The sequence below is a fragment of the Oxyura jamaicensis genome (assembly GCF_011077185.1).
Source record: "Oxyura jamaicensis isolate SHBP4307 breed ruddy duck chromosome 1 unlocalized genomic scaffold, BPBGC_Ojam_1.0 oxy1_random_OJ106549, whole genome shotgun sequence".
Taxonomy (NCBI): domain Eukaryota; kingdom Metazoa; phylum Chordata; class Aves; order Anseriformes; family Anatidae; genus Oxyura; species Oxyura jamaicensis.
In genome coordinates, this window is record NW_023303232.1 from 3,058 (window position 1) to 30,951 (window position 27,894).

A 27,894-nucleotide genomic window follows, 5' to 3' on the forward strand; every position below is an offset into this window, starting at 1 on the left:
TATCTCGTGAGGCAAAGGTGTTGTCCACAGTATTATTTTTTCTGGGTGAATGCTGAAGTTTATTTTTTAAAAAAGCAGATACGAATAAACAACTAAGCAAACACAAAAACTGTCTGGCTGCTAGATAAAGAGCAACAGGGGGAACGAAGCTGTTGGTTGTTTTTTTCCTCCAGCAGGAGAAGGAAAGTCTCCCTGCTGACACATGTGATATGTTCTGGAAGTTCGGAGCTTGAAGTGCAGCCGAGTGAAATCTGATGACTGGCTTTCACTTGCACTTCTGGGAGAGCAATGCTCTCTTGTAGTGCCGTGCTCACGTCCCATTTTCTTTAACAAAAACCATGCGTGGCTGCCAGAACACCGTAGACCCTTATTGTTCCTACAGAAAGGTGGATATCGAAGAGCCTAGGATTGTTTGGTAAGAAAAGAAACCACACCCTTGTTGGTAGTGTGCTAGCTGTTAGGATCTCTCCTAGATTTCCTGAACTTTTTATTACGGAAGACATTGGTAACATTTATCAGAAGGACAATAAAACAAGATTTGGATTAAAAATTGGTGGTATCGTTTCATTGATCATGGCTGATTTGGGCAATTTTTGAAATGCTGGTAGCAAGAAAACTGGGGAAAAAATATTCACAGGGAAAGATGAAAAAATACGCAATTAAAGATTTGATTAGCATCTTTGGTAATGCAGAACCAGGGTTTGGTACTGTGATTGTACATACAAAGTCTTGTCAATGTAAAGTAGAAGATGATAGAATCAGAGGCTGGTTTGGGTTGGAAGGGACCTCAAAGCCCACCTGGTTCCAACACCCCACCGTGGGCAGGGACACCTCCCACCAGCCAGGCTGCCCAAAGCCCCATCCGGCCTGGCCTTGGGCACCTCCAGGGATGGGGCATAGGAAACCCAGAGTAGGATTAAATTGTAACACTGGGGGAGGAAAAACTCTGGGCTCTTGTTTTCTGTTTCCAGACTTCCAGCAACGATGACAGAGACTTTCAAGGGTTGTAAGACAGGCATGTGCCAAATCCTTGGCAGTTTTTGTGGAGGCTGCCCTCTGACTCCATTTTCACAGCTGCGTGAGGGCCTTTTAACCCTGGCACTGACCTGCTCCTTCTAGGTCAGGTGCTGTAAAGGTACCTTGCGTAGCCTGCCCTTCTTCCGTGTTCCAGGGGACTGGTTCACTCTGGAGGCGGCCAAGTGATGTTTGGGCTTTTTTTTTTTGGTGGTGTTTCCTGCTGAACCTGTGGTATAGCTCATCCGTCCTGCTGTTAGCTCGCCTGGGGGGCACGGCTGTTCTTGGGGGCAAGGTGAGGATGTCCCCGCAGCCAGATGGGTGAAGCAAAAGTGTTTGGTCCACAACTGGCCTCTGCTGCTCCGTGTTATGTTGTAGACCAAGCACATCCACAGAGTCACTGTCGCTAGCCCTGAAATGCAGCTCACCTTATGCATCGTGTAATAATGTGCTCGTGGCTGGGTGTAGAGACCCTGCACAGGGAGCGTGGTATGTCGTGGTGGAGTAAAAGGGCGTTTTCTCAGTCCCATACAGTTTTGTCTGCCAGTCCTTCAGCATAAACTCAATACCAGCGAGTAAATACAAATGTGGAAACCGTAGATGATGTTCTCCACCGTGGCCGTAGTATCTCAGGAATACATCCAGCTGTTGGTCGCTTAGGGAATATCTCAGAATTGCCTGAAAGAAGATTTCATACGAAAACAGAAGGCATCTCGTGCTTCAGATAGGAACACCAAGTAATTTGGTAAACGCTACCAGCTCTGGCTATCCTGCTGTCTCACTGTTTAACTCCATATGTAGCATTGTGTGATCAAACATTCATTGTGTCTTTAAAAAAAATAAAAAAGTTCTGCAAACTTTCTGTTCCCCAGCCTGTAAAATTCCAGCAATTAAAGCTGAAAAGCAAGTATTTTATTGGTACTAGAGGGATTCACTCTGCGGGGTTGCAGCACTAACGCTCTCCTCTTTCCAGCATGCCTTGAATGGTGGGATACGGCGCTACCATGTCGCACCCGTCCTGTGCCAGCGGGCCAAGGTGGCCATGAGCCACTTTGAGCCTAATGAATACATAAACTATGAAAAGCTGGAGAAGAACATCAACATTGTCCGTAAGAGGTAAGAGGGGAGGAAGGAGGAGGGGAGGGGCCGGGTCAATGTGCAGAATTTAGCTCTGCAGTGATGGGAGAGGAGGGGAAAAAAACACCACAGGGCTCTGGCAGAGGGAATATTTACTGGGGAGAGCAGCTCGGAGCCGCAGCAGTTGCCAGCGTAGCGAAACACGAGTTGTAGCGTCTCTGTGCAGTGGTGTGGGGCTCTGTGGGGAGGGTTGTAGGATGAAGCACTGTGACACGTAGAGAACCAGGTCAGTGCAGAGGAGGCACTAGAAAGGGTTGCCCTCTTTCTTTAATGCCCGCCTTCGTATTGGCGCTTGGCGCCTTCCTGGGGAAGCAGCGTGTGGGCAGTGGTCATTGCAGGCTAATGCTCCTTTGCACCTTGTTTTGACGGTGAACCTTCTCCCGTGTGCCACTGTAGGCGTCAGACACAAAAAGGAGGGCTAGGAATTCGTAGTCTGTGCAAACATGGTGACCTTAATCTGCTGATAGAGGCTTGCCGAGTTGTCATTCCTGCTCCACTTACCTTGGCAGTGGTTTGTAAGACATGTCCTTCGGTCTCTGCGTCCTTTGTTAGATGTGGTAACTCTCGTTTCAAGTCGTTGTGTCTACTTAGTTACCTCTCAGAAGATCTCACCACTGACATAAATAGGCTCCTCAGCTGAGACAGCCAGTCAGAAGCCTGCAGGACAAAAGGTCTGTGTTCGCGAAACTCTGCTTAGTTGTCCTTCCTTGCTGTGGGGTCTGGTACTTGTGAATTGAGTCTGACCTCTCTCTCACCTCCCTATTTGCTGTCCTGGTGTGACCTTGAGAAATGAGCAGAGTCAAAGTTTCCTTTACTGTGCAGGGAGATTGCAAAAGAAAGCGCAGAGTGACGCTGGTTTGTATCCTTTTGAACTTTCTGGACCAAGCACCTGTTTCAGCCAGCTACCGGTTGATATTTTAGATCCGTAAGCTAACCGTGCAGGCTGCTGTATGTTCGTGTGTTTTAGAGTGGTAAAGGGAAGAAGAGAGTATCTTTGTTCTGTTACATGCTTAAGGGGGCAAGTGTTAAAGTACACAACGTGCAGATGTAAAATTCTTCTCGTCTCCCCAGGCTCGACCGTCCCCTGACCTTGTCTGAGAAGATTGTATACGGCCACCTGGATGACCCAGCGAAGCAGGAGATTGAGCGAGGCAAGACCTACTTGCGCCTGCGGCCGGATCGCGTGGCCATGCAGGATGCCACTGCTCAGATGGCAATGCTGCAGTTCATCAGCAGCGGGCTGCCCAAAGTGGCCGTGCCTTCCACCATCCACTGCGATCACCTCATAGAAGCTCAGTCAGGTGGTGAAAAAGATCTTCGGAGGGCCAAGGTGACTGTTGCAGAGACTTAAGTTCAGGCCGTTTGAAAGCTTCTTTCCAGTCTAGGGGAGGGATTTTTATTTTTTATTCCAGGACAGCCACAAAATCAGACAGATAGCAGGTTACCTGTGGTGGTTAGCTTGGTAGATAGGTCAGATGCAGTAAAGAAACAGAGTGAGCAGGGCTGTGGGAGTTTTTCACCAGAGATTCATCCCTGGCATGGTTTACAGGACCATGACAGTAGGAAGCACTAGCTCTTAATCTGCTAACAATGGAATTGCAAGTCGTATATATGTTCTGTAGAGCAAGAAGATGTTTCAGGTAAGGGAAGAAGAAAAATCTATTTCAAAGGGTAGGAAAGGAAGGTGGATTACTCTAGGGAATTAACGCTGTGTACAGCAGCATGAAAAGCTTTCTGAACATGCATCTGCGTTGCGCTGGTTTATCCTGCGAAGGGGGAGCAGCTAACTGCTCCTGTTTCCCAAACCACTTGCAAGTGATTAGTGCTTACTGAAGCATTTCAGCTTTCAAGACCAGCAAGGATAGCTAATAAATGTATATACAGGCATGAAGGGTTTGATTTGGGAATTCCAATGTTGTTTGTCCAACTTCTGGTTCAATGAGGTTTTGTTTCTTTTTACATTTCCCCCGCAGTTTTACTGCTTATTCTTCCTTAGGGGGTTCTGTCAAATGTAAACACATTCACCTCTGTCCCACATACCACAACGAATCTGCCAGGGAAGAATATCCTGTTAGCATAGCAGGGAAGTGGGGGGAGCCTTTTTTTTTCCAAGTGGGCATAGCGTAAGTCCATTATCAAAGCCAGGAGGCTTCTGACTTGGACCCTGATACTGAAACTGAAGAATCTGTTCTAAACACGTCTAAAAACGCTCAGCTGCATTTTAAGATTTTAGTCCGTATCTGTTCGAAGAAATTCCTGATGTCAAAGCAAGTGCTTCTGGCTTTTCCCCCCCAGGTTAGAGTAAAGCAATGTACACCGCCAAAGATTAAATTTGGAGAGTTCTTGTTCTACATTTTGTCTCAGGCCCAAGTTATGAGATTAAGAATTTGGGACCTTACCAAATAAGACTGTTGATTTTCTTCCCTCACCTCCTGTCTTTCCCCTATTCCTGCATTTGTTCTCTTCAGTGCAATGGTGTTTGGCTGCAGCCCTGAGCTGAGCAGTGTTCCTCGTCTGCCACCCGCTCTGAGCAGACCAAGTAAAGGTCCTGCCTTCTTGTGACTGGGTTCTGCTTCTCAAGCTGCCAGTTGGCACGTAATGAATGCTGGCAGGCCTCAGGGTGGCTTGGATCTGCTCCTGGCACATCAGCGTGCTTTACTGGGGGAGGGATGCACAAACAGAGTGAAGTGACCTGACTCCCAGTGGAAAAGGAGGCTTAAAGAACTGCTGCTGCCTCATGGGAAACTTCAGCAAATGCGTGCTGAGACAATTCTGCCATTATCTCCAGTTTTCCCTTTCTCCTCATTCTGAAGCGGAGCTGCCTGAGAAACGTCCTTAAGAAACTCCCTCCTCCTGGTGCTTATCTTATCTGTTCTGCCGCTCCTCTGCCAAGAACTATCAGGACGTAGTACTGTCATACTTCCTTGGCAACCGTGGCTATTCTCACAAGCAATTTTCATGGTGTGGCCTCCACGAATAACAGTGGTGGTGCAGCAAGAAAGGCAGCATTGTGAGAGCCTTAAGCAAGGGACTCGGCAGAAGGAGAAACGACACCCACCAGCTCCCCTGGCAGCGAGCAACTTCCCATTCCGTTTCTTCATCCGTAAAAAATAAAGCTGAAATGCTTATCAGGAGGTTTGAAATGTCTGCAAAGCATGCATAAAACAAAAGAAACAGCTGGTAGAAAAGGAAGGGGGGTCAGAAGAGGAGAGAAAAACAGGTTAAAATTCCCTCTGAGAGTAGAAGAAATGAGCAGGGCATTCTCCAGTGCCTTATTGGCAGGGTTTTCCTTGAATTGTGAGATTTGGCATTGGAAACTAAAAAAGATGCCTTAGTAGAGCTACAAGTTGGCTGAAATTAAGTGGCCTGCTACAACTGACTGGCAAACAGCCTTGATCTCTTTCGATTTTAAGAGCGTTGTGCACCTCCCTCTAGCTGCTGCAAAACTGGAGCAAACTATGCACAGGCTTGGGAAGAAGGGAATGTGTTTGAGCTCATGATCTGCCAAAGAACAAAATGTGTTACTAATACCATGTGTTTTCCTGTGTGACTAGGATATAAACCAGGAGGTGTACAACTTTCTAGCAACAGCTGGTGCCAAGTATGGAGTGGGATTCTGGAAACCTGGGTCGGGAATCATTCACCAGGTAAAGTGTGTGCTTGTAGTCGTTGAACATCCAGTGGCTCTTCTACCTTATGGTGGGGGGAGAGCTCCAGTACAAACCCGTAGAGAATTTCACCAGTTGAGAGGAACAACTCGCTTTCTCTGAGGCAGGTGAACTTTCTCGCTTGCTCCCTTTCAGTTATCTTGGCAGCAATGTTTTTACTTAAAGGTTATTTTTGTCAAAGTGTAACCTGATGCGTGATTAGTTAGTGCCAGCAGCAGGCCACGTGAATCGCAGAACCGTAACTGTTTGTGAGCTGGCTTGTCTGGGTACGGCTGGGAGAGTAAAGTGATGCCGTGAAAATAGCTACTTAGGGCTAACGTGGGTTCCTTGTGGGAGTAAGGAAGGAAGCTTTTGGAATAGACCTTTTCTAAGGCTCTTTCGTATGTGTTTGGTTTCATTTAAGAAAACAAAACCAGGAGAGAGTGAATGAGGACACCAAATAGAGCAGCTATACAGAACTAGTACACATAACTAGTTGCTATCTGAATTGAATAAAATGCAAAAGAGTTTTCAATGGGTTTTCAGGTCTGAAATTCTCTTGCACCTCAAAAGAATATGCATCCATATGTGACCACGAAATGGTGGAGTTCACTATTCTTGGCGAGGCCAGGAAGGGAACCAGTAAAACCACTGTACTGGACTTTCGGAGAGCTGACTTTGGGCTGCTCAGGACACTGGTTGGTAGAGTCCCTTGGGAGGCGGTTCTGAAGGGCAGAGGGGTCCAGGAAGGCTGGGCGCTCTTCAAGAGGCAAATCCTAATGGCGCAGGAGCGGTCTGTTCCCATGTGCCCAAAGATGAGCCAGCGGGGAAGAAGACCAGCCTGGCTGAACAGAGAACTGTGGCTTGAGCTTAGGAGAAAAAAGAGGGTTTATAATCTTTGGAAAAGTGGGCTGGCCACTAGGGAGGACTATAAGGATGTAGCGAGGCTGTGCAGGGACAAAATTAGGAAGGCCAAAGCTCATCTGGAGCTCAATCTGGCTACTGCCGTTAAAGATAACAAAAAACGCTTTTATAAATACATCAACACAAAAAGGAGGACAAAGGAGAATCTCCATCCTTTACTGGATGCAGGGGGAAACTTAGTTACAAGAGATGAGGAAAAGGCAGAGGTGCTCAATGCCTTCTTTGCCTCAGTCTTTAGCGGCAATACCGGTTGTTCTCTGGATTCCCAGTACCCTGAGCTGGTGGAAGGGGATGGGGAGCAGGATGTGGCCCTCACCATCCACGAAGCACTGGTTGGTGACCTGCTGCGGCACTTGGATGTGCACAAGTCGATGGGGCCGGATGGGATCCACCCAAGGGTACTGAGAGAACTGGCAGAGGAGCTGGCCAAGCCACTATCCATCATTTATCAGCAGTCCTGGCTATCGGGGGAGGTCCCAGCTGACTGGCGGCTAGCGAATGTGACGCCCATCTACAAGAAGGGCCGGAGGGCTGACCCGGGGAACTACAGGCCTGTCAGTTTGACCTCAGTACCAGGGAAGCTCATGGAGCAGATCCTCTTGGGAGTCATCATGTGGCACTTGAAGGGCAAGCAGGCGATCAGGCCCAGTCAGCATGGGTTTATGGAAGGCAGGTCCTGCTTGACGAACCTGATCTCCTTCTATGACAAAGTGTCGCGCTGGGTGGACGAGGGAAAGGCTGTGGATGTGGTCTACCTTGACTTCAGCAAGGCTTTTGACACCGTCTCCCACAGCATTCTCCTCAAGAAACTGGCTGCTCTTGGCTTGGACTGGCGCACGCTTCGTTGGGTTAGAAACTGGCTGGATAGCCGGGCCCAGAGAGTTGTGGTAAATGGAGTCAAATCCAGTTGGAGGCCAGTCACTAGTGGCGTCCCCCAGGGCTCGGTGCTGGGGCCGGTCCTCTTTAACATCTTCATCAATGATCTGGACGAGGGCATTGAGTGCACCCTCAGTAAGTTTGCAGATGACACCAAGTTAGGTGCGTGTGTCGATCTGCTCGAGGGTAGGAAGGCTCTGCAGGAGGATCTGGATAGGCTGCACCGATGGGCTGGGGTCAACTGCATGAAGTTTAACAAGGCCAAGTGCCGGGTCCTGCACCTGGGGCGTAATAATCCCAAGCAGAGCTACAGGCTGGGAGATGAGTGGTTGGAGAGCTGCCAGGCAGAGAAGGACCTGGGAGTGATAGTGGACAGTCGGCTGAATATGAGCCAGCAGTGTGCTCAGGTGGCCAAGAAGGCCAACGGCATCCTGGCTTGTATCAGAAATAGTGTGACCAGCAGGGCTAGGGAGGTGATCGTCCCCCTGTACTCGGCTCTGGTGAGGCCGCACCTCGAGTACTGTGTTCAGTTTTGGGCCCCTCGCTACAAGAAGGACATCGAGATGCTTGAGCGGGTCCAAAGAAGGGCGACGAAGCTGGTGAGGGGCCTGGAGAACAAGTCCTACGAGGAGCGGATGAAGGAGCTGGGCTTATTCAGCCTGGAGAAGAGGAGGCTCAGGGGCGACCTTATCGCTCTCTACAGATACCTTAAAGGAGGTTGTAGAGAGGTGGGGGTTGGCCTGTTCTCCCACGTGCCTGGTGACAGGACGAGGGGGAATGGGCTAAAGTTGCGCCAGGGGAGTTTTAGGTTAGATGTTAGGAAGAGCTTCTTTACTGAAAGGGTTGTGAGGCATTGGAACAGGCTGCCCAGGGAGGTGGTGGAGTCACCATCCCTGGAAGTCTTCAAAAGATGTTTAGATGTAGAGCTTAGGGATATGGTTTAGTGGGGACTGTTAGTGTTAGGTTAGAGGTTGGACTCGATGATCTTGAGGTCTCTTCCAACCTAGAAATTCTGTGATTCTGTGATCCAAGATAACCTAGCACATGATGAAGCTTTTTGTTTTTTTAAACCCAACACCTCTAGCAGGACTTCCCTACCTTGATTTTGGTTGGTTTGCTATGGATGTCCAGGAGACAGTTTTCATTGTTCCTGAGTTGCAGGCAGGAAAAGTTGAAGTGCAGCACAAGCAAGAGGAGTGGAGAGGAGAACAGATGACTGTTAAACATGCTGTCAGCAGGGAACTTGTGACCAGGTGCAGTCAAGAGCTCTCTGACGTCTTTTCTTAGCTATGGAATGAGTTACTAAGGTTACTTTAACTTGGTGTGACGCAGTGGAGAAAGGAAATAGAACAGGTGAACTCCCCAAAAGGTTGTGGGAGCACCTCAGGTTACTTCTGCTCTGAAACCACACATAACACTTGTCATGTGGCAACATAGCTCCCTATTGTTGTTACCAGCTTTCTTGTGATTCACTTTCTGAGGAAAAGAAGCTGGAGAAAATTTGACTTATTGTACAGCTTCAGAGTCCGGCTCTTGGAATTGACCTTTCTTGCATGCGTGTGTAAAGGTGGAAGTACTACAGGCCAAAATCTTAGCTTTCTCAGTAAAGGACTGCTGTAGTTCTGCCCAGGCTGTTCTGTAAGATGTGCTGTGAGTTCCGTGCTTCCCAGAAAGGCTGTACATCATGTAGGTACGGCACATAGGCAGTAAGAAGTTCATTAGCTTGAATTCTTTACTGGCTTACTACTGTAGGAAAGTTGTCATTTTTCAGTAAAGGACTGTGGTTTTGCTAATATTTGAAGAGTTTTGCATGGGATCAGTAGCAGCAATGAGTGAAAGGCAGCCTCCTGGTGTATTTGTGCGGGATTTTTCTGTGTGATTAGGTTTTGGCTGGCAGTAAGGATTTGGAGGGCCCTGCTGGTATTCTACTGCTGCGGGACCATAAAAGCCTGCAAAAGGTCTTGCTAGCGCTGGCCAGGTGAGCTGGCTGGCTCAGCGGTTGATCAAGAGTCTGGAGACTAAGGAACGGCTTCTTGAGCCCTAACAAAGGTTACTGGAAGGAAGAGGTCTTCCAGTGGAAAAGGGAAGATCGTTGTTTAAGTCTTCTTACTGTCCTGGGATGAGCAAGGGCCAAGACTTGGTACCTCGTTCAGTCATTACATTCTCCAGAAGGCAGTTGAAATACAACTGAACTTACTGTCTAAAAGAAATTTCTTGCTACTGAAATCTGCAGACAAAAACTAGGCTATATTCTTGTTGGCTTTCTTGCTGCCTTTCCCCTCCTTTCCCAGCAAATAAGCAAGCAAACAATCTGTTTTTCTTTTCAGATCATTCTGGAGAACTACTCCTATCCCGGGGTTATGCTGATCGGCACAGACTCACACACCCCCAACGGAGGTGGCTTGGGAGGAGTCTGCATTGGAGTGGGTGGAGCTGATGCCGTGGATGTCATGGCAGGAATCCCTTGGGAGCTTAAATGCCCAAAGGTAGGAGCAAAAGGAACACTAATCCTCTATGTGGGGCGTGAGCTGTAAGATGGGTAAGAAACATATGTAAGGCACCGTGGTGCCTGTGTTTGCCTGGCTCAAACAGCCAGTCTATGGTTTATTGGCATCTCTGAGTTTTGTTTCCAGCCTTTTTAATCTGGGGACTGGGAGAGGTAGGTGAGTAGTGATCTGTCTTCAGTTGGCCTTGACAGGGGGTTCAGCCCATGTGCGTGTGCTGTGGTATTTCAGGATTTTCCCCGTTGTGTTTTGGTGACCACCCAGATTCTGAGAAAGAAGCCTGAGGAATTCTCTTGACTGCTGGAGGGAAATGATACCAATGTACTTTTTTTGTTGTTTTAATTCATGTTGTTAAGGTTATTGGTGTAAAACTGACTGGCAAGCTTTCTGGCTGGAGTTCTCCGAAAGATGTGATCCTGAAGGTGGCTGGCATCCTCACGGTCAAGGGTGGAACAGGCGCCATCATCGAATACCACGGGCCCGGTGTGGATTCAATCTCGTGCACTGGTAAGGCAACAGGAATCTTGTCTGGAGTGGGTTGTTGTTGGAGGTAGGTGTTGGGTTGTCTGTGAGGGGAAGGGAATGGGGCAAGAAGTGTTAAATGTTCCCTCTTAGCCTGGCTGGGAGACCAGTACACAGCAAACTGGGAGTCTGTTTCTCTGCAAGCTGGTGGGGTGAGAGTGTGTAACAAGTGAAAAGCCTCTCTGGACTGCTCTGTTACCTCTTGGGACTGTGAGAACGCTGAATGGTTAATTGTGAGGATTCCTGTAAGGTGGTGCTGTCAGGATGAGAGTAAGGATGGAGGTATTTTGCCATATGCTTAGAGGATGGAGATGTTGGGGGTAGTAAAGGTTGACATCTTCATTTCAGCCTAAAATAGGTTGTGAGTAGGGAAGAGAAATAGGTTGGGACAGGGAGCAAAATGTGTGACAGCTGCTAAAGAAAAAGCTTCCCAGAAAAGCAGAGCAGAGGAGAGACTGGAAAGCAGCAGTTTAATGTGGAGACTTGCAGTAACCAATTTTGGGTCTCAGGTGCTGAATTTGAACCAGCAGATACTGCAGTTAGTTGTCTGTAACGAAAGTGTGGTGGTTTTACCGTGCCAGGCAGCTGAACACCACAACTGCTCTCTCATCCAAGTACTAACCGGGCAGACCCAGTACAGATACTAGTCAGGACCAAATTGAGAGAGGTGTCCCTTCCTTTGGCTTGAAATGTAGCCTTTAAGCTGGGCCTCTCTCCATTCATAATGCTTGGCTACTTGGAATAGTTGCTACTTGGAATACTTGCTTTTACGATCTGAGAGTATTTTAGGATTTTTTTATTCTCTTGAATCAGAGAGCATTGACTTGTGATACCTGCTTCTAGCTCCCTAAACGTAAAACAGCAAAAGAGCAACTCGTACAGCTTCATCACTGTGTCCTTGAAAGGCATGGGTGATCCCAGTGCCACTAGTGATTTTTTTTTTTTTTTTTTTTACTGTTTTCTATCACTGGAGTCTTTGTCTGGAATCTTGTCTGTTGTGGAGTTAGGTTTGTGCCTAATGCACTTGATCTCTCTTGGCTTTGCTGTCTTTTCCATGGGCTGACTCTTGAAGAATTGGATGGCCTTGGACTTTGTTGACCCTGTGGTCTTTTCTCCCACTCCTTCACTAGGGATGGCAACGATCTGTAACATGGGGGCTGAAATTGGAGCTACCACATCAATCTTTCCTTACAACGAACGGATGAAGAAATACCTGGGCAAGACTGGGCGAGCTGGTAAGAGGGCTTGGGGGTTGAAGTGGGTAGAAGTGTGGGTTTGAATGAAGGTGTTTTCTGGGAGCAGCATCCTCCTGCAGCGGTGTCTGATGTGGCTTCTGTCCTTGCGTGTACAAGCGGGGAGTCTGTAGCTGAAGTGCCTGGGGAAGCACCTGGTGGACCCTGTGTTCACTTGTTCTGGTCTCTTTCTTTTCCATCATATCTGCTGCGGTTTTTCAGGTCTCCCTTCTTTCTCATTCCAGACATAGCTGCGCTGGCGGATGAATTCAAGCAACACCTGGTACCTGATTCTGGTTGTCAATATGACCAGGTGATAGAAATCAACCTCAGTGAGGTAAGGCTTCCTTCCTGCTTGCCATCTTGGATGTCATGGTGAGACTGCCTCGTGTGAATGAGGACTAAGCTGGGAGTTGGATGCAGCACCCCTGGTTGTGCTAAAACGTGTAACAAACACTGAGACCTGTCCCACTAACAGCTTCTGCTCAGGCAGGCGAGTCCTATTTAAACAGCTTCCAGGTAGCAAATCAATTCCTTTCATAACTGTTTTTTTTTTTTTTTTTTTTTTTTTTCCTGGCTACTGTAATTTCTGACTCTGTCGTTGTTTCTTAAAGCTGAAACCACATATCAATGGACCTTTCACTCCAGACCTGGCACACCCTGTGTCAGATATTGGTGCTGTGGCAGAAAAGGAGGGCTGGCCTGTTGATATCAGAGTTGGTGGGTAGCATTTGCTCTTTCCTCCGCCTTCATCTTTGTGCCATAAATGTTGCTGTCTTGGGATAAGCAGTTGGTCATATAGCTTGGGGTCTAATTCTTTAATTACTGCTCTATGCCCTTTGACTTTTTTGCAGTGTCATTTCTACATAGGCATATGAATTTGCTGGGAAGAGTAGTCTCTGTTTTTTTCCCAGGTGTGTGTAGTCTCCCCTGTGGCCGAGGTCTGGGATAGCTGGAGGGATTTAGATCTCAAGAGCTAGGCAAATTTTTTGCCTTGTTGGAAATTTTTGAAAGATGGGGTTGCCAGGAATGTTACCTGGTACACATTTGGTCAAATCCACAAGCAGGCTTTCAACAAAGATCTGTCAGGCGCACAGCTGTGCATTCTCCAAGCAGGAGACTGAGCTCTCAGGACAAAGTGAAGTTGATGCTCGCTGTCCTGAAGAGGAGGGGTGGATACTAGTACACTCCCTGGCTTCTCTGGAATTGCTCCGGGTGGGAATGAAAAGAATGCAAGTACGTTGTAAAGGCCACATCCTAGGTAGAAACAAGTTATTCAGTAGTGTTACAAGTAGGATCAGGAGCAGCAGTAGTTGAAAGTCCAGAGTTTTACTCTTTGCTAGTTAGCATCAGAGTGCTGTCAGTGCAACTCTGTATGTCCTCGGGTGATCTTCACACTGCAACAAAGGATGTTTTATCCAAGGCCTACAGAATGCCTATACCAAAACAAACAGTGCGTTGGGGTCTAGCCCACCATAACTGAGGTGAACTAATTGGGCGTGTAAATTCCTTGGAAGAAAAAAAAGAAGAAAGGCCAGTGGGCTCTGAGGTGTAAGTTGAAAGGGCTGGGAAATCTAAAATTCAATATGCGTAGCGAGGCTCCCACCTCTTCTTTTAATCGTTTCCTTGATTTCTTCTCATCTTGATTTGTAGCCTTTTCTCTCTTCCTAGAAGAATACCTCTTTGTGGTAATTCGCCTAACCAAAGTGCACATAGGTGGCACTCTGACCCTGTAAAATAACCAGCCTAGTGACCAGGTAATGTGTTCTGGCTTACAGCCTCCGAAGCCTGAGGGATTGATTGCTTGTGACCACAGTATCTTGCTGGGAGGCTTGGCAGTGTTTGTACCTGAAACTGTTTCAGGCTCCTTGCCAGTGGAAAAGGAGGTTGTCTCTTGTTTTATTTTTTGCGAGAGAAGGTCTCCTCAGGGAGAAGCAACCAGGGCAGCACTAACCGCCTCTCTGTCTCTGTCAAACACCACAGGCCTGATTGGCAGCTGCACCAACTCCAGCTACGAGGACATGGGACGCTCTGCAGCAGTGGCAAAACAGGCGTTAGCACATGGGTTGAAGTGCAAATCGAAGTTCACAATCACTCCAGGCTCAGAGCAGATCCGAGCCACCATTGAAAGGGACGGTTACGTGAGTATGACTGCTCTTTACGGGTCCAAACAGTAAAGGTTAAACTTTTCCAGGCGGTACTCAGGAGTCTGGAAGTGACTAATGGAAACCTCTTAAATTTGTCCTCGCGTATTGCTGGAGGCGCAGTGACTGATACAGGGACCAGCCTTGTGTTACTGTGCCCCTGGGTCCTGCCACGAGCCAGGCAATGTTTTGACCTGATACGTTCATCCACTCTTCTCCTTATAGGACAGTTTCGGATGTGAGCAAACCTGTGTATGTAGGAAGTAGGTCCCATAGACTAAAGATAAAACTCAAGTGTTTCCCTAGAGGAACCACCATGTGCCTTCTCCCCTTTTCTGTGGGGAGCAGAATATAACGATATTTTAATTGGTTCTAATATCTAGTAAGTGTTGGATGCTGTCAGAGCTTGGGGATCAGCTGTATGAGTTTATGTGCGGGTGTGTCCACAACTCAGCTTTTTATTTGTCTGACTGCAGTTACTTCTCTCCAGCAGTTGCCCTCTTGATTGAATCCCTTACGGAATGGACTGAGCAGGCCCATGTTTGCCTGCACTTTTACCAAATCACTCCTTAGGCTGCCAGGAAATGTGGTGAAAATTAATCGAACCAGCTGCTGCCCTTCAGTCAAATGTCTCTGAGTAGCTGGATTTCGCTCAGTTTAAAGTAGGCAGAGAACAGGAACTTGATGGTAAATCTTCCTGTGCCGTTCCCCAGCATTAACTTACAGCTCTACTGGCATCAGCCCCCTGTATTTATGACAATTACCCAAAACTTGCAAGTGAAACAAGAAGAGGAATTTTCTGAGGCTTGGTGCTTTCTGTTAGAAGATGGATGTCCTCTTTCTCTGAACGAATGCAGTGAGAAATGTACCCCAGACTTCCTACTAATCATGAAATTGTTGTCCGTCCCCAGGCACAAATCCTGCGTGATGTTGGAGGGCTGGTTCTTGCCAACGCTTGTGGGCCATGCATTGGCCAGTGGGACAGGTAAAGTGAAAGACAGGCCTCTGTCTAGCTTTGTATCTCAGCTCCTAAAGCACTCTGTGAAGCCAAATTTGATAGTAAATACCACGCACAGGGAATTAAACACACTAGCCATTGGTCGTAGCTGCCTGATGCACACTGGAGGAGGAGAAATAAACCGCACATCTATGCTGAGCCTTTGGATGAATGAAGCTGCAGCATGGCCACATCTATAGGTTTTTGATAGGGAGAGAAATGGAGAAGAAATGGAATTCATTCTCTTTCATCCATTCGTTCTCTTTCTCTCCATTTTGAAATGGAGAGAGAGCAGTTATCTCTGAGAGGATGGGCTGGAGTTGGTGTGGGCCTTTTAAAACAGGAAGAGTGGTTGGTCTGGCTTAAATCTCTGGAGTGGCAGTGAGGAAAATCCTGATAAAAGAGGTGGGAGACACATGCTCGTTTGGCTCTGTCATTACTGATGGTGGCATGTCCAAAGGCATGCACTTGATTACTGTTCAGACGGTTCAGCACTGCACAACATGGACTACGGAAACTACTCCAGGAATCAGTGTCTGACTTGGCATTGCACTGTCCTTGGTTTTGAGTCTGTACTTAGGGGAGGAAAATGTGTGTGCTGATTCATGTTTCCAAAGATAGTGATTGCTGCCACAACCAAGCCTGGGGATTTAGCAGCCAGTTACCTAGAAGCAGTATTCCCTCTGGATTTGAAGAGTGTTTCCTTCTTTCACAGGAAGGACATAAAGAAAGGAGAGAAAAACACAATAGTTACGTCTTACAACCGGAACTTCACAGGTCGCAATGATGCCAACCCAGAGACTCATGCGTTTGTGACCTCCCCAGAGGTAAGAGACAGCCAGAGGGGGCATGGGGAATAGTTCCAATAGAGCCAATTCCGCTGCCTTCGGAAGAGACCCGGCGTAGTTTGGTGTGTAGCTTTGAGAGCCTTCTGGCTGCTGTCTTTGTTAGGCACAGGGCTTTCAAATGAAGATGGGAGGAAGACTAAGCCTTTAAATTATTATTTTTTTCAGATTGTCACAGCCCTGTCCATTGCTGGCACTCTAAAATTTAACCCCGAGACAGATTACCTGACAGGAACAGATGGGAAGAAGTTTAAACTCGAAGCACCTGATGCAGATGAGCTGCCCAAGCTGGTAACTGCTTGCTCTGGAGATGGAGGGAGGGGAGGCCGGTCACTGTCAGTGTTTTATATGTAGCAGAGGAACTCTTGTGCACTGCCTTTAATGTTAAAATTGGCTTGTTCTCTTCGCATGCTGTTGGGGATGGCTGAGACTGATGATTCTCCTTTCCTTTTTATTCTTTTGAAGGATTTTGACCCAGGCCAGGACACCTATCAGTACCCTCCCAAGGATGGCAGTGGGCAGCACGTGGATGTGAGCCCCACCAGCCAGCGCCTCCAGCTTCTCGAGCCCTTCGATAAGTGGGATGGCAAGGATCTAGAAGACATGCTGATCCTCATCAAGGTCAGGAGCAAGGCGGGGGAACACAAGCCGCGACAGGGCTGGGCAAACAGGGATTTGCACGTGGACTGAAGCTTTGGGTGTGCCTTGAGCTGACAGATTCCTCTCCCTTCAGCTGCATTGCTATGGGAAGTGAAGCAAGGGTCTTGCTTCCCTTGTGGTGTTGTTTCCTTCTGATACTTTATATATTATGACTAAGAGACTTTTCTGTTTGGGGCTAGTCATTAGCTAACACCATGAAAAATTAATTTTTTACACCCTGTAATATGATCCCACCCATACCACGCAGTTTGGAGAATTTGTCCCAGTTACAACCATTAATTAGCCTCTCTAATGTCTGACTGTTCTAAGATGCGTTTTGTCTGAAAGGAGGTCGTTAGGATCTTCTCATCCACCGGTATTTATGTTGTCTTCCCATTTTACAGAAACTATTACTTCGCAATAGTTAAACATTACATTTCAGTCTCCTACTGAAGACATGCTTTGTTTCACTCTGTGTGATGAATTAACAGGATGAACGCTTCAGCTAACACAGTGATAGGTGCTGAAATGCAGTCCCTTAGGAATTGTCCTTCAAGAGAATTGTTGATTCTCAGCAGCAGAGAGCCGCAGATATTCCCAAGGGCCGTGCTTCCATACTGAGCTCTGCTTGCTTGACACGCACAATTCCTTTGGAGACACTCTGGGAGCCAGTTGGAGGGCTGTTCTCTCTGGTCGGGAATTCTGCTCCTACAGGCTGAGGAGGCTTCTATGCAGATTGGGAACTCTGAGGAAACACTTGGTGTCTTGCTGAGCTCCTCCAGCAGAGAGGTTGAGCTGTACCAGGAAGAACTTAATGGCTTTTGGTACCTGCAAAACCTGCTGCTGAGGGAAGTGAGGACATGGCAGGAGGTGTCACAGCTTACCGTATTTTTCTGACTCTGCCCTTTGGAACAGGGATTTTCTCTGCCCAAAGCGTGCAGAAAAAACATTCTTTTTGGCTTTGCATTCTGCCTTAGACCATTGTGTTCTGCGTTAAGAGTGCCTTGATTCTATAACATGTCTTGGGTTTGTGCTTTTAAGAAGAGTAGGAAGATCCTTCAGAATAAAAAGTGCTGAGGAAGGGCCAAGTCATTGATCCATCCTAAAGAGACTGACCTCTTGTACTTCCCCTTAGGTAAAAGGGAAGTGCACCACTGACCATATTTCTGCCGCTGGGCCGTGGCTGAAATTCCGTGGCCATCTGGACAACATCTCCAACAACCTGCTCATCGGCGCTATCAACATTGAAAATGGCAAAGCCAACTCCGTGAGGAACGCGTTAACCCAGGAGTTTGGGCCAGTCCCAGACACAGCCCGCTACTACAAGGTGAGACCGTCTCCTGGTGCATCTATTTTAGGAGGGTGTTTGCACTTTGTGTGCTCTGTGCCAAGACCGAGGATCTCACCCTACTGCTCAAGTAACAGCAGCTGTGAATTCATTCAGCACTGAGGCTTTTTCTTGGGACACACTTTGACTGTGGCAGTTCCTAAAGGGGATTCTGTCCCTACCTGCTGCAGGGCAGAGGGCGGAGGATCTTGTGAACCAAAGGGGACCAGAAACCCTAGGTGAAGGGAGCAGAACACCTCTAGACACCGCACAACTTGCAAGGCACTGCTGTCATCAGGCTGCAACTAAATCTCACCTCTTTATCTGAGCAGATGGACCTCAGTTACTACGTGAACCTAAAGAATTCACCTATGGCTAGTCTAAAATTCTATTCTTGTCCCCTTTGTTCTTTAAAACTTGGCTTGGAACATCTCGAAGTGTCCTTTCACTCTCAGAACAGCTTGGCAGCAGTATCAGATTGGTTCTTCTGGTAGACAGAAGTAGAGGGATCATGGTGGTGTGAATGCTCACCTGGCACAAGACCGTGGAAGGAAAGGTGGTGACAAGGATTTGCTCTGGCTCCCAAGAGCGATCCTCTTCAGCCCGTGTTAGCCAAGAACAGCAATACCTAACTGCTCTGAAGCACTTAGTTCCTTCATTTCTGTCCTTCCTTAGAACCAAGGGGCGTCTCCTGGCAGGAAGTACCATAGCACAGCAACGTCACTAGTGTTGCACTGACATGAGATGTGTCGGGGTTGTGTTTATTGCTAATTCCTCACCTGAGTGACTGCAGAAGTCTCAATCTTCCTCTTTTATCACAGAAAATGGGTGTCAAATGGGCGGTTATTGGGGATGAAAACTACGGTGAGGGATCAAGCCGAGAGCACGCAGCGTTGGAACCTCGTCACTTGGGGGGGCAGGGTCATAATCACCAAGAGCTTTGCCAGGATCCACGGTGAGTTGCGCTTCCCCTGCAGCGTGTATAAACAGGATGTGTTTGGCTGGGGCGGCAGAGATGTTTACCTTGCCCCAGGGCTCAACACCTGTGGGAAGGAACTATCTGCTGACAGATCGTGTGGTCCCTCTTGTCGGGAATCCTCTTCTACTTAGATGTGCCACTAACAGCAGATAACGCTGATTTTGTGACAAAGGTAGTAATTACTGTTAGAGTCCTACTCAGAGAAGCAGTGAGCAGCTGGGAAGTTATCCTCATCCCCTGCAGCGGGTTGTTCCAAGTATACTTGATGGTTTGTTCTCTGCAGAAACCAACCTGAAGAAGCAAGGCCTACTGCCTCTTACTTTTGCGGATCCGGCAGACTACAACAAGATTCATCCTGTGGACAAGCTGAGCATCGTGGGGCTGGCAGACTTTGCTCCTGGAAAGGTAAGTGCCTGCACATCTTGTCACGGCTCTGGGGGTCGGGGATGTGCCCGTGGCAGGGAGCAGCATGGTTGTGTGCGAGGGCCTGGAGCAGCAGCGGCACTGATGGGCAGCACGGCCTGGAGGCCACAGGAGATGCTCCACACTAGCGGCCTAGGGTCAGGATCAGATCATGTTGTTCTGTTTTGGGAAGTCCTCGTACAACATTCTGAATTCTTGGACTTGTTACCTAAGGCGGGAGCGCTCCCTAGAAGGAACTGCAACCACGCTTCTCTCTTAAGACCACCCCTGAGCTACCATTTTCTGTTTTCGACCCTTTTAAAAACATGTAGGGATTTTCCTGTGAGAAGCTTCGGCTAACTTGCTCCCTTGAAAAAGAAGGGGGAAAATAAAAGCTGTCTTTTTCCCTTAGCCTCTGAAATGCATCATCAAGCACCCCAACGGGAGCCAAGAAACAATCATGTTGAACCACACCTTCAACGAGTCACAGATCGAGTGGTTTCAAGCTGGCAGTGCCCTGAACAGAATGAAGGAGCTGCAGCAGAAATCAAGCTAAGTGCGCACAATGCCCCCAGTGCACTGGACTCGATTCAGCTTTGGCATTTTTCATGAAAGTGCAATTCCATGCCTACTGTTGGAATAAATGTCTGATCAAATGTAACCATAGCTTCCTTTTTGTTATGGTACTTCCTCTTCACTGACACTATGAAAAGGGAGTGCAACCAGGCTTACTTTTGTCTTTTAAATTCCCCAGCTCCCTTTTTCTATTTTGGCTCAATTTCAGTTGTCCCACAGTTATTTATACTTGGAAATAACCAGCTAAAGTGGGTTTGTCTGCTCAGTTGGTTGTTTTCTGCCCATTCACTTTACTGATGGCTAAAGATTTAAAATGGAAATAAAGACTGTGACCATCTCTTCTGCCTTGCGTGATTGTCTTCATAATCCGGTTCTGCAGCTCCTGCTTTCCCCCTCGCTGTTGCTGAGAGGGTGGGAAAGAACTTGAAGATTCAATGCTACCTGCCCCGTTTGTATTGTTATGCAAAGGCCACATGGTTAAGGGAAAAAAAAAAAGCCTCACAGCTGTAGCAGTGCTCTGAAAGCAGTAGGAGCAGAGGACCGGGGGTGTTTATCCCCTGACATTAACTATGGCAGGCTGTGCTCACGACTAATGCTGCCTTCCTGTTCAGGGCATCAGTTCCACTGTTAGAATGACAGACTTGCAGGAAACAAGTGAGTTATGTACACTTTCCCAACATCGTGCAGTAAGTAATTTCCTCAAGAACAGTTCACCTCCACAGCAGAAGCGTGATGTTGAGAACAATTGGGTTAGAATAGCAAATAAAGCTGAGCTGAGCACAACAGCTGCTTGGAGGAACCTCACACCCTGGCTCCAGAGGGGTCTGTGTGGAAGCCTCTGGCTGGTGAGGCGCTAACCTGCTTCACCCAAATTTCTACCTACAAAAATTGGTGGGCATTTTTTGCAAAGTTTGTTCCTAGCACGTCTAGATGGCTGCATGTCCGAGCACTGCTGCACAGCCAGCACTCAGTAAGCGCATTGTCTCAGCAGCCAGACCTCAGTTACTATGTGAACCTAAAGAATTCTAGGCTCCCTTTTAATTAGAGCAATGCACCAGGAATAACAGCTCCGAATTAAGGGGTTATAGCTGCACTGCTGGGAGGGTGCTGGTGACTCAGGCTTTGTTTTCACAGTCGGAGGTTAGCAGAGCCACTATCCCAGGGAATTACAGCCCCTTCCTGCCAAATGTGCCTGGCTTTGTAATTATGTGCAACATCACCCGCTTGGCACTGGGCCCTGCATAGATTTTACTCACTGTTTTGTTCCCCTCTTTCCTTTCATTGCTGTCAGAGAGGGTGATGGCAATTGTTTGTTATTGGCTGTTAGAGCAGAGCAAAGCATCAGTCTTGACACTCAACACGGTCTGCCTTGAAATACAAGTAGCTAGACTGCAGGAGGCAACTTTTTTCCTTCCTGCTAGGCAGGAAGCTAAGAGTTTCTCCAGAAATTGCAGAGGAAGGCAGGCTGTGGGGTTTTTTACTATTTATTCCATTTCTGGTATTAACACACTCCCACAAATGTATTTAACTTGCTTAAAATAACATTGGTCCATTTTAGTTCGTAATTATGTATTTTCGAACTCCAGCAACGTTGAGCCCCTTCTACACAAATACAGCCCGCCTGATACAGCATTTCCCTTCACCACAACAAGCAGCCTGTAGCTTTCCGCAGTGGTCATCTGCATAATGCCCGAGTTACTTTGGGGTAAACTAATTTCATTCCAGTTCTCTTTGGCAGACTTAATCCGCGCATTGAGTTCCCACTCTCAGCAGAACGTTACCACAGCTTTGCCGGCAGCAGCACTTTCCAGTCTCCAGAGCACCACACCTCTCAGCGCCAGTCTTTTGGGGTTTCTCCGCCAGCTCCTGTAAAAAGGGCCGGACTCTGCCCCTCTGAGATCAAGCTGTCAGCCCAAGGAAGCGATGCTTCTTTCCATTCTCTCCTGCTTTCACTCACAGAAGTCCAACTCCCTTCTTAGCTCAGACGAGTAAGGACCTCCCCAGTTTTCCCTCCAGGGCAGGAGACCAAAGCCCCAGCTGGGTTTGTGGCTGCTGGGCTCAGGCCTTTTTGTCCTTGCAAATTCACTTCCACGGATCAGTGAAGGCATTTCTTGAAAGCGACTGTCTTGATCTGGCAGGTTGGAAGCTGACGGGAAAACAGAGGATGGCAGCTCTGATTTCCCGTTCAGCTTCAAAGGAGCAGTGAGCACCAGCAGGATCCCGTAATCCCCCAAATATCCACCAGAAAGACTTGCAGCAGAGCAGGCTCTGACTGCAGCTAGCTGTTCGTCCACCATGACAGGAGGCCCAGGCCTGGTTCGCTGATCGACCCCTGTTCACACAGAGCAGAAGAGAGCGTGCAATTGTAAACTGCACAGAGAATACAGGAGTAAATGCACAACAATACAAGATGTCTCCCCCGTGAGTTACAGGAGAGGTATTTTCCTTCTTGCTATCAGAACGCAGCCCTGCAAACGCCCAAATTTCCTTAATGCTTGTCAGTGCTACACCAAACCTTCAGCACCTGAAGAATCGAGTGCTTTCCCGTTCCATCTCCTGGCTGTGCTGACTGCCCCAACGCACCCCAACCGTGAGGAAATACAACTTTTACTGTTTCCATCCATCTTTCTATCGCACCGTACTCAGGGAGGTCTTACGCCAACACACAGCATGGGAAAAGCTGCTTAGCTGCTGTGCAAACCTTGACGTGGTTTTCCCAGCTCTGGATCCCCCATATGCTCATCCCTATCTGCAGGTCTTCCATCTACACCCCGTTCTAATTCAGCCTCCCTGACAGGAGCTCCACCAACAACCTTCAGTGAAAACACGCTGCGAGCATAAAGCGACCGCAAGAACAATCTCCTTCCTCCCCTTTCCCACTCCTTTGATTTTGTGACTTTCTTTGGTTCGTGGTCAGCTTAACACCATCAGTTCCTTGGGAAAGGGATGCTATTTTAGCCCTAGAATAAACCACACTGTTTAGACGGCTCTACGAATTATGCACGTTGTTACCACAAGAGTGTAGGGTGCCTCCTTCTTCTGGACTTCTTCTGTGGCGCTTGAAGTGGAAGCCTCTGCAGAGCTCGGGCCCGTGGGAGATGTATCGACGAACGTCTCATCCACAACTCGGAAGCGGATCTCCTCCCCGATGTCCATGTAAAGGTCGTGGGCCCCTTCTTCTGTCTCATATTCCCACACCCACACCTGCTCTGCCTCATCGCTGGCCACACCAAGGGCTAAGGATGGAAGCGACTTCACCTGGCAGAACACTTTCTGACCGTTTTGAGAATCCTCTCGATTCAAAGCCTTTCCACAATCCTTTCTCAAGCTGCAGCACACTGTCCTAGGTCACCATCTGCACATTCTAGGGCCTCATCTCTGATTTTCCTGCACACGGCTGGGGTTTTTCTCCCCACCCCCAAAACAAACAAACCCCAGGAAGACGCTGCCTACCACGAGCAGGGACATTAGACACACCACGTATCTAGAGGTTGCACCACGTGGGAAAACCTGCGTTCTGTCTTCAGCAGCAGCCAAGACTAGAGGCAGGGATTACAGCGTGGTCGTTGGTGGGACACTGCTGTTCGTTTCTATCAGCTGGCACAATGATCCTGCAAAACCTAATAAGCGCGAGGCCTGTCTAGCTGTGATAACAGTCTGTGGGACTTTCCCGACACAACAGCTTAGCTTCTGCCATCGAGCACCTCCATTGTTGCGGCAGTGAATGCCTGTTGGGCCAGCACTGCACAATCTTTTCAAATGAAGCAGTCAAGTTATCCAAGGTGATCAAAGGATACAACTTAGCTGGCTGCTGCAGGGATTCTGGTGGGATGACAATATCATCAAAGAATCCAATAGAAACTGTGGAGAAAAGAAGCTGATTAAGACTGAAATGACTCTTTGCAACAATGTGCCACAGCAATTCCTAAAATGCATTTCTAGACTTATTCTCCTTCCTCCCTTAGGAAGGACGTCTGAGATTATGCAGGAATTATTCTTCGAGTCACAACGCTCGATTTCAGTTGGCAGCGAAGCAACCTCCCAGCTGAAGCACATGCAGCAACAGAGGGCACAGTCTTCCTGCCCGCTGGGAAAGGAAAAGGCTGCCTGGAGCAGGGCTGGAAGTGTTGAAGTGTTCCAAGAAATGAGTCAGATGCTATAGAGGTCCGTGAAAGAAAAGAGCTTAGAAATCACAGATGAAACGTGTCAAATAAAGACCAAAGGAAAGTCAGATCAATCCCACCTCCCCTGTTAGACTTCACGATGTTGAGTTTGATCAGAGAGCGGACCTGCCCAAATTCAGCAATAAATGTACCCACGATAATCTCATTGTCCCAACTTAACAAATGAGCATAGAGAGGAACTTGCACAGAGGACTCCTACAATAACAGAAGGCAACTCATCAATTGAGTACTTCATAAAGTACACAGTTGATCATCTGTCTTAAGAAAGATGTTTCCCTGCTGTGTTTTCAGATACAGAAAATAATCATGAATTTTCATGGAACTACATGGAAGATATTTCAGACCACCATGATCTGATACTACCACCTTAAAAAGAAAAAAGTTGTTAATTGAAGCGAGAAAATAAATCCAGTCTAGCTCCAGATGGGCTTGCCTATTCTTCTTGGGCATGCACACAAGTGACAAAAGGAAAGGGGAGCTGCAGGCAAAGCCATCAAGCGCAAGGGAAGCTGCCAGGCTCAGCCTACCAACCACCCTCAGATGGGAGCAGCACCAGAGGCCGGTCACGTCTTCAACCAGCCTACACCCAGCACTGCGCGGCCTGAAATCGTCGCAGCTCCAAGTGCTCTGCAGCTCTTCTGTCCCTAGCATTAGAAGTTGCAGCTTACCGTGAACACCATCCTGACTGCAGCTTTTAATCTCTCCGACCAGAATCTCATCCAGGAAGGGATGGAAGACCACGTAGCGGAAATGCACTTGAAAGAAAACAGATCAGTAACGTTATGACCACACGACTGAACCGTTCTCCTTCCACAGGGTGGCAGCCATTAAAACAAAATCCCACATCCTACATGCCCTCTAAAATGCTGCATCAAGCATCTTATACACCTTCCTTACCAGTACCGGTTTGTTCAGGGAAACAGGAATCAGAGCTCTGATTTGTACAAATTATGACAGCAGCTGCTCATCAGATTCTTGTTCTCTGCTTTTCAAGCTTGTGAGAATTTAACTTCAGAGAATAAAACTATAAAATTACGGACGTGGAGCAGGCCTCTGCTTTACTTATGATGTTAGCATTCTTTGGAGGCCAAGAGTATCAGCTGAAATGATGCTTTCTTGTACTACCTCTGATCCATTTATCTTTGTCAAGATGTATCTTCTTCCAATTAAATTATGTGGTACACAATATTATCAAAGTGAATAAGATTCTCTAACAATCTTATTTAACCTCAGTGAAAAATCCAGTTATGTTTCTAACCGAGTATTTATAATTATACGGAAGCTGTACTGGGACAAAGAAGAACACTTAAGAGCTATTTAACATCATTTTAGCTGTCCATACTCAGTGCCGCTCTTTTACATAAAATTAGAGAAAGGGTAATAAATCCTGCTGTCTGGTAATAATAAATATAAATCCTGCTGTCTGGTAATAATAAATGCTATCTCATCTTCTGAAAGCAGGAGACTTTGCAAACTCGCAGAGCACATATTATCCTGTTTCAGTTCAAGGAGTATTTCAAAGTTAAGAAACCAAATGGAGATTAAAGCAAGCAGGAGCCTGCCATCCTCCTCAGCATTAGAGGAGCTTTTATTTGTAGGGAGTGAGTTCGACTGGCACTAAAATTTACATGAGGGGAGCCACACGCAATCAGTCCAGTTCCCTTCTAAAAGGAAACACTTCATTTACTCAAGCATATTTCCACACTGAAAATTAAAGCTAGAAAAATGCATCTCTCTCTATTTTATTTAAAGAAACAAACTTTAAAAATATATATTAAATTTGTTTTTATGCATTTGCTTCCAGTTTTCATTCAGATTTGCTAAAAGACGAAAGTAAAGAGATGAATCATTTATTACTACCAAAAAAAAGTCACCTAAAATGTATGCTGAACCAGATCTGTCTAAGTCTCAAACAAAAAAGCAGCAAAACTTCCAGCTAGAAAAACAGCATCAACTCTTGTGTGAATGCTATAATTAGAAACATGTCTCAAAATTCCTGGCAGGCAAAATAAGCTTCAAAAAGACAAAATATTTGACAAAAGCAGAATGATTAATATAAATTATTTTCTATTTGGAGATCTCCAATCATTTAAAATTAAATTAACCCCTTCTGTATCCAACACCTATGGCTCTAATTGCAGAGCAGACAGACTGCAGGAGAAGGCAGGCAGGACTGGTTTTTTAATTCTGTATCTGTAATCAAAGAAACGCAAAGAGACTTCTGCCATGTTCCTCTTGCCCTCCTAACAGGAACAGAGTGAAGGCTGTGAACTTCAGCAAGCTCCTTTAAACTTCATGTATCTAACAACGGAACTTAGTTTACACTCAGGACAAGAACATACCTTTAGTGTGTGATGCACCATCTCCAGGGAATATGTATGAATCTTCCAGTTTTGTAATATCATACAAACAGATGCAAAGACCAACATTGTATACAACCTGTTCAAAGAAAAAAATAAATTTAAAAAGCAATACATCAGTTACCAGGTTCACTCCCTTCACACTTATACACTGCATTCATCTCTTCAAAAGAAGGCAGCAGATGGGTGGCAAGATGAGAGCGAGGCTTAAAGAGAGGGGGCTTAAAAAGCCCCAGCCCAAGTCATGCTGCATTTCAGAGGATCCCCGATCTTATTTGGGTGTTATGGGAGCATGTGTTTTTACTGGCACTGGAAAAAGCACTGCTGCAAACACAAATCCTTGGGATTTTTCAATGTTTTTTTCAATGGTGAAAAAACTTGACCTGCCACAAGAGTAAACAGTTGCCCACAGGAAAGAACAGACATCGTTCAGCAGCCTCAACGCTTGTCCAAAGGCCAAACACTTTTCTTTCTAAGGCTGTGTTCTCAAAAGCCTCTAGACTTGCCTTTGTCTTAAATTATAATAGCTCTGGGGAGCAATGAGAGCTCCTGGTTTCTCTGCCACTTCTAACATGACTTCATAGCCTACAACATTTGGGGCACCTACCAGTCATCAGCGGATGAAAGAATTATTTCACAACCTATCCCTATGATCCGCCACCCTCAACCCTAGATTGCTTCAGGCAGCTCTTCAGAGCTCCCTGCACACTGACAGGCTGCATTTTGACATCTGCACCTGCCTCGTGCTGAAAGCTGCATGCTAACCCCCCACAGGCTGCACGGGGAAACGGCGAGCTCCTGGCCTATGACACAACGCTTCTTCATAGCCTGCGCCAAAGGCCAAGATCCTGCCTCCACTCCGTACTCGGCACAGAGCAAGTCACATACTGTCACACACTGTCATTTCTCTTCCAGTATTAACATTCTAAATTTATTTACACTGGCTTTTTTAATTCCCCCAAGATGGGTTTATTCATGTTAGTTTTTCAGGCTGTGCTTCCTACTGCTACCCTATGAACAGGATGGCAGTGACTTCTTTTCCATGCTGCTCTGGCCTGTCTGGTACCTTGGTGTATTTCCCTTCCAGCGTGAGGGATTAGCGTAACAGACCCCTCTGAGGTGATACACAGCTGCCTCTGGTCCCAGTCTCTTTTATTTCAGCCTTTGGGGACGGCCTTCATACCTATGCTGTTCTGATAGTGCACGTGTAGAAATAAAAATGACAGAAATGCTCAGTTATTACTGGGATGCCACGAAGCCTACACCACGCTACAGATTACCTTATTGGCCAATTTCTTGTTTAGCTCTTCAGCAATGGATTCGTTCAGTTTCCTTTCAAACTGCCAGGGGGGGATCCTCACCGTGTCAGTCATCTCCACCAGCACAAACATGGTGGCCGGCAAGCAGCGCCTCTGAGGGGACACGGGGATAGAGCCCGGCCTCACCGGGGCCACACGGGGCCCAGGGGCAGCCCCTCAGGGGCTCGGGGGGAGAAGGAAGGGAAGCAGAGGACGAAAGGGACCGCACAACGCCCTGCAACCGCGAGCAGCCGCGAGCAGCCCCGATCCACCTCACAGCCGCCCCG

The 27,894-nt window shown here is 47.3% G+C and overlaps 2 protein-coding genes across 2 annotated transcripts; one reads left to right on the forward strand and one right to left on the reverse strand.

Annotated features, from left to right (window-relative positions):
• Positions 1–1,939: 1,939 nt before the first annotated feature.
• LOC118156917 (aconitate hydratase, mitochondrial-like) lies at positions 1,940–20,103 on the forward strand (the record flags this gene model as incomplete). The annotated part of the gene is given in 18 exon segments (XM_035311144.1): positions 1,940–2,130; positions 3,223–3,481; positions 5,706–5,798; positions 9,926–10,084; positions 10,459–10,609; positions 11,755–11,859; positions 12,102–12,193; positions 12,471–12,576; positions 13,840–13,997; positions 14,912–14,985; positions 15,713–15,824; positions 16,011–16,133; positions 16,308–16,463; positions 17,617–17,808; positions 18,630–18,719; positions 18,721–18,763; positions 19,071–19,192; positions 19,602–20,103. Coding segments are annotated over 18 exon segments (2,370 nt in total), but the record flags the coding sequence as incomplete, so codon positions are not given.
• Positions 20,104–21,233: 1,130 nt separating this feature from the next.
• LOC118156921 (DNA-directed RNA polymerase III subunit RPC8) lies at positions 21,234–27,836 on the reverse strand. The gene is made up of 6 exons (XM_035311150.1): positions 27,590–27,836; positions 26,292–26,388; positions 24,618–24,704; positions 23,563–23,626; positions 22,778–22,985; positions 21,234–22,097 (listed from the first exon to the last, which is right to left on the reverse strand). Exons 1-6 carry the CDS (start codon positions 27,698–27,700, stop codon positions 22,044–22,046), a joined length of 621 nt encoding a protein of 206 aa, XP_035167041.1. The 5' UTR covers positions 27,701–27,836; the 3' UTR covers positions 21,234–22,043.
• Positions 27,837–27,894: the final 58 nt, after the last annotated feature.